The 12,772-nt window shown below is 42.6% G+C and overlaps 1 protein-coding gene across 1 annotated transcript; it reads left to right on the top strand.

Moving 5' to 3' along the window:
- The first annotated feature begins 6,497 nt into the window (after window positions 1–6,497).
- mos (v-mos Moloney murine sarcoma viral oncogene homolog) lies at window positions 6,498–8,891 on the top strand. The gene has a single exon (XM_078281089.1). It carries the CDS (start codon window positions 6,593–6,595, stop codon window positions 7,598–7,600), a length of 1,008 nt encoding a protein of 335 aa, XP_078137215.1. The 5' UTR covers window positions 6,498–6,592; the 3' UTR covers window positions 7,601–8,891.
- Window positions 8,892–12,772: the final 3,881 nt, after the last annotated feature.

Here is a 12,772-nt window from a genome sequence, read left to right on the forward strand (position 1 = left end):
ACTTCTCTCTCTCTCCTCCTCCTCTCTCCCGCTCCTCTGCCGAGTAGCGCGAAACCAAAACATGGCGAAGCAAACAACAAAAGCTGACAATTTTGTCAGGACAGACGAGGAGGTGGAGTTATTGCTCCAAACAACCTTAGATTACAAAGCTACAAAGGCACAATAGGACGTGGACTGGGAGTCCTGCCAGTCAAAATATACAGACATATGGACCCAATGTCCTCAGCAGTATCCTGTACCTGGAGGGACGTCATATCCACACCAGAAAGACGCTATCTGTAAAAGTCAGATATCATCAAAGCTGAAAGCCATCCAGACCAAGTATGCAGGCTGTGGATACCCAACGGCGGAGTGGCCATGGGTGAGTAATCACTCTAGATTTTGATTTATGTAACAAAATATGGGGAGCCACCGTGAGCAGATTGGAGCAGCCTTTTGCGTTTTTACCCTAGACGGGAACGCCACGGTGGAGTGTTTTTAAGATTTCCACTCTGGAGAGTGGTTTCACTTCTTTGTGTTTTTAAGCCCCAAAAATGCCGCCGCCATGTAAACGAAAGGCACATCTGATAAAATATGTTGTTGTTTTCACCCGCGAGCGTTGTCGTGTAAACAGGGCCTAAGTGGATGGTAGACATAAGTCGTGGTCCTTTTCAATCCTTCCTTTTTATTGCCCAATTTCAATTTCTTTACTTTTTCTACACCGTTTGGTTTCGCCTTACTTTTGCGATATTTAAAAATCTATTGTATATATTATTTATCTTTTGTACTTATTGCACAATAGGTCAGAGAGAAACGCTTGATTCCTCTGGTCTGGCCAGGGGCGTAGGTCTTGTTTCAAAATTGGAGGGGGCACATTATAAACAGAGGGTCTGGGTGATCCTCCCTCACATTTTGTACATAAAATACCTCATTTCCTGCATTATGCTGAATTATTTTTGCAACAATTTGTTCCTTTTCTGAATCAATTTATGGTGCAAATGTCTTTGCACCATAAATGATATTTCAGGAATGAGTTCCAGTGAACATGATGTGCAGCAGGGGAGATTTTAGCCCTTTTTTTAAAAAAACTTAAACTTGATCCTGGCACCCCTAAAATATAATTTTAAACAAAAACAAACAAAAAGTCTGTGTTTTGACAAGCTCCCGCAAGATCAGTTTTTGAGCCACAGCAGAGATTCTGCTACCAGTTAAAACTGCACATCCAGCTGAACAGGTTTGTGTCAACCAAGTTAAGCATGTTAGGAAGTGGTGGTAACATGCCAAAAAAACCTCGAAAAAGGTGACTAAAACTCTGAAAAAAAGATGGGATTCCCGAGACCGAGGTATCCAATGCTAGCCTGACGTGGTCATACTCAGATTCTAGTCAGAATGTGAGTCTGAAACCACTCCATTGGGCTGTGATTATGGGGCGTGTTCCAACCGAACCAGGAAAGGAAATGCCTCTGCATTCATTGGATAGATCTACAACCAATCAGAGCAACAGAACTCAACACCGTGTATCGTCTCCATAGCAACCACTCTCTGCACAATGCATTCGTTCTATTTCCCGAATTTTAGACTTTTTTGAAGCTGGATATATCATTTGTTTCGTCTATGTATGAATGTAGATAACGTTAGTAATAGTGACATGCTTGCTACAGTTACACTTCTAGACTTCTACACTTCTTACGCTACGTGCTTTGTTGTAACGCCGCTGGGCCTCCCTCTCTTCAGTCTCTCTCTATCTCTCTCCACCATATAACGCTACGTGCTAGTTTATATCTAACTACCAGCTGACTTCTCTATTGGCCGTTGAAACAGGTGAAGCCTCTTACGTTCTGACACCAGCCTCTGCTACTTGAACAGCTGAGTCGCAGCCACGCCATCAGCTAGTTTGAGACAGGCCGGTTGAGGATTTTAAAATGAATGGGAAAAAGAGAATCATGTCACGTTTATTTACATGCTTTTATATCATTGAAAAAGTCAAATATCTGACTGTATGCGCTTTTTTTTTATTGTAGCTTTTCGTCATTTTTGATGTTTCTTCCAACTTTTTGTGGCTTTCTCAGACATTTGTCACTTGTTTTTTTTATGTCAATCTTTCTGACGCTTTTTGTCAAAATAAAGCCCTACAAAAGTCTGCTAAAAAGTTCCTAAGCCATCATAAAATTTAGCAAATCAAGCAAAAACAATGATAACATTGCTGGTTCACAGCCTCAATATGAAAACTCTCTGCTTTGAGACTCAAATTTGAATGTCACGTAATTTCAGTTTAAAAAAACACTTTCCCGTGTTTTTGGTTTGGCGCACAACTAGGCGGGCCAAAATCGATAACCTAAATTGATATACGGGCCGGATCTAAATCTGCAAGGGGCCGGATTTGGTCCACGAACCTTGGGTTTGACACATGCGCTAGAGTGTGGGATGGATGGATGGATGGATGGATGAATGTTTCATATAGTCTTCTCACTCACAGTTTGGCCGACAAAGCCCTAAAAACGTCTGCAAAACACTTCCTTCACGATTGTAGAGTTTAGCAAATCCAGAAAAACAAAGATTACATTTTTAAAAGCAGGCTGCCACCAGCCGGCTCACAGCCTGAATGTGCAAACTCTCTGCTTCTGGGGGAATTTCTGACTCTCAAAGTCGGCAAATCTGCCAAATTGTGCTTTGAGTGTCGCGTAATTACAGTTTGAAAACAGTTACCGTCTGTTTGGTTTGGGGCACAACTAGGCGGCCCAAAATTTATTGTGAACCTAAATTGATACGCGGGCAGATCAAAATGTGCGAGGGCCTGGTTTGGCCCAGCGGACTTTGAGTTAGACACATCTAGTGGTAGGGGGACCACAATGCAGAGGCCAGGAAGCAGAAATAGAGTCAACTGTGTGGTTCCGGATGTAAAAATCCTGTTTATGTTCTCCATAAGGATTTTGATTATGAGCCATAATGTCTAAGCCAGGGGTCTTCGTTTTTAGGCCAAGGACCCCTTAGCTGAAAGAGAGACAGATCAGGGACCCCATACTACATTTATTGTTCAAAATGTAGTTGTATATTAAACTGGGCCTACAATAACATGTAGGGGCGGCCTCAAGCCTTTAGGCATACATTTTTATGATGCATACAATAATAAGATATTAAAATAAAAACTGTTGGCATATTTATATATTTATACATCATGTTTTAATGTTAAAATGTAGCACAGTGAATCCTTAATCTTAACTTAATCTGTGATTATAATGATGGATCTTATGGCTACCTTAGCTGTAGGCCAGTAAGCCCATCATCAATGTTGTGTACATTAAAAAGATCTTTACTACTACTACTACTACTACTACTAATAATAATAAAGGCTCTGGCATACATGGTGGTAATATGTTGGATTCATGTAAATGTATATTGTCGGACATCTTTTTTTCCCAATCACCGAACAATAATTCGGTGGCCCCCCTGCAGCAATTCTGAGGACCTGTTGTGACATGTTATCAAGAATTAAAGCTATAGTGCGTAGTTTCTGTCTCCCCCATGAGGAATTCTAAGTAATGACAACAACACTGTTGGTGCGTCCAAATGATACAAGCCTTCTGTGATCACGCAGATGTATTGACATGTTGTTTTATATAATGCTTGAAGAGGGCGCTCCAGACTGTAGTGTTTAAGGACCTGGTAAAGTTGCTTTTGAATGAATTAACTGGTGTAAACCAGCGTTTAAAGTCATCTGTGAAGAGCTCCTCGGGATCCCCCAGTCGGAGCTGGTTAATGGGGCTCGGGAAAGGGAAGTTTGGGATCCCCCTGCTAGAGCATTGAATTGAAAAGCACAGTGAATCCTTAGGATGAACTGTATCTGTGGATGGCTACCTTAGTGACTACCTTACCTATGGGCCAGTAAGTCTATCATCAATGTGTTTTTTCACAGATAGGCTGATATATATCTGCTAATAACATGTTGGATTCATGGTAAGTTGAAAAAAAGTTTGTAATATGGTGCCCCCCTCCCCCTGCAGTAACTCTGAGGACCCCCCAAGGGTCCCAGACCCCCTGTTGAAGATCTCAGCTCCCTCCCTCCTGAACATAGACACGGCAGATGATCGCTAAAAGCCTATTTTGACATTCTAAGGATAAGCCAAGGAGGTAGACTTGATCAGTGGCAAAGAAAAGGAACAAAAGAGCAGGGGTGGAATGTAACTAAGTACATTTACTCAAGTACCGTAAGTCCAAATATTCAGGTACTTTACTTGAGTCTTTTCTTTTCATGTCACTTTCTACTTCTACTCTGCTACATTTCAGAGAGAAGTATTGTACTTTTTACTCCACTACATTCATCTGACAGCTTTAGTTACTAGTTACTTTAGTTACTCCACTACATTCATCTGTTCCAGCTGTAGTTACTAGTTACTTTAGTTACTCCACTACATTCATCTGACAGCTTTAGTTACTAGTTACTTTAGTTACTCCACTACATTCATCTGTTCCAGCTGTAGTTACTAGTTACTTTAGTTACTCCACTACATTCATCTGTTCCAGCTTTAGTTACTAGTTACTTTAGTTACTCCACTACATTCATCTGTTACAGCTTTAGTTACTAGTTACTTTAGTTACTAGTTACTTTACACATTAAGATTCCTGCTCACAGAACACATGTAGTTTATAAATCTGATGTTTTATTCTAAAGTAAACTAGCCAACAATATAACAGCTACTAGTCCAGCTGAGAGGATCAGACCATTAAACACACAGCTGGTTGGTCCTTTACCAGTCCCTCCAGGATTTTGCGGCCTTTTTTTGAGATTGTTGCGGCCCAAAATGCCTGATTTCGTGGGAGCTTTTGTAAAAAATTGCGATAAAAGTTGCGAGGTCTTTTGTCAATGTTTGTTTGTTGCAATGAAGTTGCGGGAGACAGTGAAAGTTGCGTTTTTTTTCTTTAAAAATAAAAAGGAAACATGTTTTGGGGAGAATAAAAAAACTACTCTGGGCTGAGTTTTCCTAGGAAGCAAAAAGGCTCAGGATGCTGTAAATGTTGGTAGAATATGAAAATGGCTGGTGGATTTAAGACAAAAAAATACTAATTTATTGAATCAATGAAATGTGAACATGTCTGCCAGTGGCTTGTTGATCTTTACATTGTTGGTTCATTTCCTATGCTGGCCTGGCCTGGCCTGGGACACACATTCATACGGTTTGATAATACTGACTTTAACTTCTCATTAATGTCCTCAATTTAGGTCATCGTGTCGTCTCATCTCCTTTTTCTCCTGCGTCCACCGTGTGTGTTGTCTGTGTGTGTGTTTGTGTGTGTGTGTAAGCGTCAGTCGCGGGGGGGTACGGAGCAGTAGCCCCACCCGCTGCAGAGAGCCGACAGCCAGGATGGAAACGGCAGCAACTTCAGCGACTTTTAAATCGTTAAAGTCTACGTTGATGTTAAAATGTATCGGACGGTCTGAAATGTTTTGACGGTCTTTCGCTGTACGTTTTGTTGGTAAATGAGTCCCACACACGTCTCGTCTTCATATCAAAAACAAGGAAATGATCAACCCGTTCTCACTTCCGATTGGTCATTGGCTCTCAGGTACCAAATTCGCGGTGATTGGTTGAATTCGCGTGAATTGGCGCGATCGCGACATCGCGAAATCCTGGAGGGACTGGTTTACACTTTCTACAACGGGAGGAGAGTTCTGCATCGAGTACTTTTACTTTTAATACTTTAAGTACATTTTCCTGATGATACATACTTTTACTTGAGTAATGTTTTCAATGCAGGACTTTTACTTGTAACCGAGTATTTTTTTTAGTGTGGTATTAGTACTTTTACTTAAGTAAAGGATCTGAATACTTCTTCCACCGCTGCAAAAGCGTAACCCAGTTAACCGTGAACAGACTGACAGATGATGTTATCATTCCCATCTTACACTGAAGTTGGGTTTAGGATGTCATCATCTGTTCCGTGCATGCTGGGGGGAAAAAAAAGTCTCAGTGAAAACGACTGAACAGGACAAACACAAGCTCTGAGCTGGGTTACATGTTTCTCAGTGGTGCTCCCTACTCCCCCCCCATGCTAAGTCCAATTTGTCAGTGTACACTTCCTAAACTGTAAAATGCACAAAGTTGTCTGATAGGTCGAATATTAAAAGCCTGCATGTTCTATTTCAACTATCATTGTCTAGTTGCTAATTAGGTAGTATGTGGCAGTGCACACACGTGGTAGTTACTTTTGACACACATAGACTAAATATTAGTGTGCTTTACTATCACAGAATGTAAAAAAAGTGTCTCGTTTTACAACGCCCTCCCCTCCTGTAGAAAGTGTAAACTGAGTTGAACCATCGGGATGAACTTGTTGAACCCAAACAGAAAGCATTACATACTCCTCAACACTAAGTGGCGGTGTGGCTAGATGGTTTGTGTGTGTGTGTGTGTGTGTGTGTGTGTGTGTGTGTGTGTGTGTGTGTGTGTGTGTGTGTGTGTGTGTGTGTGTGTGTGTGTGTGTGTGTGTGTGTGTGTGTGTGTGTGTGTGTGTTGAAAAGCTTTGAGACTGCAGAGCTGCTAATCAGTCCGCAGCAGACTTCAGGCTGCGCGCACACACACAAACAAACGCAGAAACACAGTCTCCACCACGCACGATGCCTTCTCCGATCCCCATAACCCGCCTGCTGCCTAACCAGTCCCTGGACCTCGGGACCTGTAGCAGCCCGCTGGCCAAATATTCCTTCGGTAACACCTTACAAGTCCCCGCTCAGCGGCCCCACGGCAAGGTTGCCAGCCGGCTCTGGTCCACTGTGATCCACTGGAAGGAGCTGCGCTCCGTGGAGCCTGTGGGCTCCGGAGGCTTCGGCTCCGTCTACAAGGCGGAGTACCTCGGGGACACCGTCGCGCTGAAGAGAGTCAAGAAGTGCACCAAGAACAAGCTGGCGTCCCGGCAGAGCTTCTGGGCTGAGCTGAACGCGGCACACCTGCGCCAGGGCAACATTGTGCGCGTCATCGCGGCGACCACCTGCGTGCCGGTGGATTTTGGAGATGAAAGCAGCATCGGGACGATAGTGATGGAGTTCGTGGGCAACAGAAATCTGCAGCAGATCATTTACGGATGCGCGGAGCCGCTGGGGGAGGACCGGTGGCTCAGGTACTCCGCAGACATTGCACGCGGTTTGCGCTTTCTGCACTCCCACAGCGTTGTGCATCTGGACATAAAGCCAGCCAACGTGTTGGTGTCCAGTGAAGACGTGTGCAAAATCTGCGATTTCGGCTGTTCCGTGAAGCTGGACCATGGGTGCGAAGAGAGCGCTATCAGCCCCCACGTGAGCCACGTAGGCGGCACGTACACGCACAGAGCCCCGGAGCTGCTGAAAGGCGAGGGGCTGTCTCCCAAAGCGGACATCTTCTCTTTCGGGATCACCTTGTGGCAGCTTATCACCAGGGAGCAGCCGTACACCGGCGACAGGCAGCACGTGCTCTACGCGGTGGTAGCGCACAACCTGCGGCCGTCCGTCCAGGACCAACCGGTGTTTGGGACCGAGCGGGGGCGGCTGTGTAGGACTCTGCTGGGCCGGTGCTGGAGCGGAGACGGCCGCTGCAGACCCAGCGCCCAGGAGCTGGTGCCTCGCCTGGAGCAGCTGCGCTCCAAAGTATGACTTTATTATTTCATGTAACTGGTGCACAGATGTGCGTTTCATAAAAATAGGACATGTTTTAGGAACATTTTAGAAGGCATGTGTCAGCACAGGAGGAAGCGTGGACTAGCCATTTTCTTATAGTCATCATAGACTTATGCCGAACCCGGTTTAAAAACAAACAATTAAGTGCGTTTTTGTTTTACGGCGAAAATAAAATGTCCCTTATCATTAAAACTGACAGACTACCATACGATGATGTAATGGTTCAGTTCGGCACTTGCAGAACACACGACAAAACACTTCTTGTAATAGAAACAGCTTTGAAAAAGTGTAATGCCGAACCTGGTTTAAATGAGCAAACAAATAAGTGCCTTCTTGTTTTATGGCGAACATAGAATGCACCTCATAATTTTAATTCATAGACTACCATAAGATGATATAATGGTTCAGTTCGGCACTTGCAGAACCCACGACAAAATACTTGTTGTAATAGAAACAGCTTTGAAAGAGTTTTCCAACCCTCACTCCATCTGGATTCATGCATTTTGGTTGCATAATAGTCTCAAGTAAAATGTATTGTGCATCAGCGTGAAGAATGAAGAATAGACACTGTACAGTTGTTTTCTTAGCAGTACGAAGCAATTGTGTCGCAAAGAAAGGCATCTTTAAAAAGTCCTATATTTGAGTGGAATTTGGTGCAAAGTCCTCTGAAACGAAGTCTCTACACCTCTACAGGTAAAACCATTTATTCTCACTTTTAGTTTTAAAGTATCACTTAATACAAGGCAGTCTACACACAGGCTGATGTATTTGCACATTTCTTTCCAATGCAGATTTGCTATTAGTGTTGAAAAAAATGCAGATACTCCTTTTTAGTGTATATAAAAAAAAAAAAAATAAAAAAAAAAAAACTTTGACTTAAGGAGCTGGATGGATAGATGTCGTTCAACTCAAAGGCAGAAGTTCTTCACTTTTTGAAAGAAAATAGATATTTTAATTCCCCCCCCCCTTCTAGATTTGCTGTTGGTTAAAGTGTACATGTTGCCATCCCACTATATTACAGGTCCCGCTAAATAAAAAACAGTTTTAAAGTTTTACTCTTGCACTGATGACACTTCATTGTCGTTTCAGTTGACAACTCAAAGCATCCACATTTACTGTCCGAGTTCTAACCGACTTTGTTTTAGCCATTTTTCTTAAACTATGGAATCCAAAATGTGTTGTGAATCGAGTTTTATTTGCCATGATGAGATTGTAATGTGAGATTTAAGTGTGATTAGGTGCATTAAAATTATTTTTATACAATGTATTTGGCGCCTCTTCTTCTCATGTTCACAGGTCAGCGGTATGCCTCAGGGCTAACACGTACAGGTCAGACAGACAAACGCAGCACCCATTTATTTCAGAGTTTCTTACCTGAAGTGCATTCAGACTTTGGGAGGAAACATGAGAATTCCACTCAGCAAGAACACAGCTGGTAAGGTGTGTTCAAACCCAGGACCGTCTCGTGTTTAGATGGGCTCTTTGTGCTTGGGGCCTGTTCCAAGAAGCAGTTTTACAGAGCTATTTGAAACAACGTTGCAGAGAAAAACTAAGAGCCCTGTCTAATCTAGAACATAGACATACAGTAGATACAAGGGCTTAGGTTATGTTTCAAAACATTGGGGGGGGGGACATTAATAACCGGAGGGTTTTGGGGGTCGTCACCCTGATGATTTTGAGTGTCAAACGCTTACATTTCCTGCATTCTGGTGAATTTTAATACAATTTATGTTGCAAATGTCTTATTTATGTAAAGGGGAAAAAAAATTCTCCTGTATTATTCAAAACTTTCTGCATATTCAAAACATCACCACGTGATTCGGGATGTTTTTAAGGAATCATGTACTGTACATCTCAACAGTCAACAACAAATCTGTTGAAGAATGAGACCTTGTTAAAACCATAAACTCCTACATTTAAATCTACATAAAAGGCATTTAAAATCACAAGAAATCACATCAGTTTGTCACTGTCCTGTTGTGTTCCTTTTCTAAATCTTGTGTACTATTGTAATCTGTTTCGGTCTGTAACTGATGTTGTGTTTTGTCCCAAACGGGTCTCTCTTGAGAATGAGACCAGGGGGCTATTTCACAAAACCAAGATAAGGGATTAAGCCAGAATATTCCAGTTATCCTGGATGGATTTAGCCATGACTTGGTTGCACAAAAGCAGAGGAACCTGAGTTACCATGGAGATGTATTCTGTGCAGCTAGCCTGCTCCTGACCAGGCTAACAGCCAGGCTGTATTAATCCTGGAGCCTTTTCTGATCACTCAGCAGTGGTTTTACCTTATTATTATTATTAGCCTGCATTAAAATACAATGCAGACCTTGCGGTCTGTTACAGAAAGCCGTGACCGCATCTATCCAAATGACTTCATCCTGACTCCACCTAGTCTCTCGTCCTAAGTCTGACTCCACCTAGTCACTCCACCTAGTCTCTCCTCCTCAGTCTGACTCCACCTAGTCTCTCCTCCTCAGTCTGACCTAGTCTCTCCTCCTCAGTCTGACTTCACCTAGTCTCTCCTCCTCAGCCTGACTCCACCTAGTCTCTCCTCCTCAGTCTGACCTAGTCTCTCCTCCTCAGTCTGACTCCACCTAGTCTCTCCTCCTCAGCCTGACTCCACCTAGTCTCTCCTCCTCAGTCTGACTTCACCTAGTCTCTCCTCCTCAGCCTGACTCCACCTAGTCTCTCCTCCTCAGTCTGACTCCACCTAGTCTCTCCTCCTCAGCCTGACTCCACCTAGTCTCTCCTCCTCGGTCTGACTCCACCTAGTCTCTCCTCCTCGGTCTGACTCCACCTAGTCTCTCCTCCTCAGCCTGACTCCACCTAGTCTCTCCTCCTCAGTCTGACTCCACCTAATCTCTCCTCCTCAGCCTGACTCCACCTAGTCTCTCCTCCTCAGTCTGACTCCACCTAGTCTCTCCTCCTCAGTCTGACTCCACCTAGTCTCTCCTCCTCAGTCTGACTCCACCTAGTCTCTCCTCCTCAGCCTGACTCCACCTAGTCTCTGGCCGCCTTGAAACACACCAAGCCAGGATGCACAGATTAGACTAGGTCAAGCCTCGCTTTATCGCTTATCCTGGATTTTTTAATTCTGCTTTTGTGCAATTGCCCCCTGTGTGTCCCAATGAGGTTTCCTGTATAAATGTTAAATACATTTTAAGCTTGCATGGCCATGCCTAAACATTCATAAACAGATCTCTGACTCTGAAAAATATTGAAGCTGTATTTTTATCAAAGTCCAGAAGAGATGGAATGTGAATAAAACTCTACATTTGGGTGAATTAACTGGCAAGATATAGAGCAGAAAACACAAACAAGACTGTCTAAAATATTTTTCTGCAGCCATTGCTTTTTAACACACTTCACTAGAGTCTGAAGACAAACCTGTAGAGACTAGACATGCCTGAGATAAAGGATCCTTCACATTTTTTTTTAATTTCCTGTTACAGTTACTGTACATCACTGCTGCACTGTAATGCAAGTGAAGGGATGGAAAGATTTCAGGAGAGTCACATGAGTGAAGGTATTAGTTCACTGATCGCCTTCCTGCTGTAAGAAACGGCTGCATTTATGTGACATACTGTTAACACGATAACAGGGCAAAAGATTCACATCAGCACACTATGGCACGCTAAACCGAGCCGTGCGAATGGAATGGTACACGTACAGTACATTAAATACACTGAAAAGGAGGTAATCTGAAGTATTTTCCGTTTCGACTCGACAACTTCACTAACTGCATCAGCACTGCGTTCAAAAAAATGCAAAACAAAGTCTTAATTGAAACGAAATTCTTAACACCGCTACAGGTAAATCTATTCATTTATTCTCACGTTTAGTTTTAAAGTATCACTTAATACAAGACAGTCTACACACAGGCTGATGTTTTTGCACTTTTTTTCCAATGTAGATTTGCTATTAGTGTTGAAAAAAAGGCAGATACTCCTTAGTATAAAGAAAACACACTGACTTAAGGAGTTGGATGGATAGATGTCGTTATTTCAACTCAATGGCAGAAGTTCTTCACTTTTTGAAAGAAAATAGATCTTTTAATTGATGATTCTGAATGTCAGATTCTACGCTTACGAGACTACTTAATAATGATTAGTTAGTGGAAGTAATTACACATGAATGAGTACATATTTGTGAAAGAAAGGAGTTTTTGCTAAGAATCAACTCAAAAAATTACACAATGGAGCTTTAAGCTATGGAATCAAAATGTGTCATTTAAATTCAATTCTTAATTGTAACTAAGCCATGATTTGCTGATTAGAGAGTGACACATGGGCACCATACCCAGTGTTACAGACCTGGCACACAGAGAACATAACACAGTTTGCAGTGCGACATCGTCACAAAAAAAAAAATAGAACAATGTCAAGCACTGAAGGAGATAATAGTAACAAGTATTATTCCCCAACCTGATGAATATGTGAATTCTTCTATGTTGCTTACACATTTTTCAATTCGGGAAACAACTCTCAGCTCTCCATTGACTTGTATTACTGGAAGGTTTCCTCCTCGTCAATTTTGTCTGCTAGCAAACAACAGAAAAATGCCTGAAAGCTGCTGTGGGGTTATATTCACTACCATCAGGGTAAAGAACTCATAATTTAAGTTTTTAGAAGCTGCCGACCTGAAAAACTGAGCTTTTATTAATACAAAAGTGGATACAGACGTGAGGAATCAGCAGAGAGAATGGGGAGACTGTGGGATACTGACACTAAGCTAACGTTATGTCCCAAGTTACGTTTGCAGCAAGCATTTTGTTAGAAAGTAAAATATCCAAATGTCAGTTTTAGGCTAACTATATGTCTGTAAGTTAAGCTAACACCTGTAACGTGGGACATAACGTTAGCTTTAGTGTCTCCCCATTCTCTCTGCTGATTCCTCACGTCTGTATCCACTTTTGTTTTCATTAAAGCAACACTATGTAACTTTTCCCTGTTCGGTCCCCCTACAGGTTGTCTCATTAGAACTACAGCTCGCACGGCTGTAGTTCTAATGAGACAACCTGTAGGGGGACCGAACAGGGAAAAGTTACATAGTGTTGCTTTAAAGCCCAGTTTTTCGGGCCGGCAGCTTCTAAAAACTGAAGTCATTGGTTCTTTACCCTGTTGGTAGTGAATATCACCACACAGC

This window comes from Sander vitreus, chromosome 22, assembly GCF_031162955.1.
Source record: "Sander vitreus isolate 19-12246 chromosome 22, sanVit1, whole genome shotgun sequence".
NCBI lineage: Eukaryota > Metazoa > Chordata > Actinopteri > Perciformes > Percidae > Sander > Sander vitreus.

Excerpts from the sequence above, each read along its gene's own strand:
- mos (XM_078281089.1), top strand. The coding sequence starts at position 6,593 with ATGCCTTCTCCGATCCCCATAACCCGCCTGCTGCCTAACCAGTCCCTG.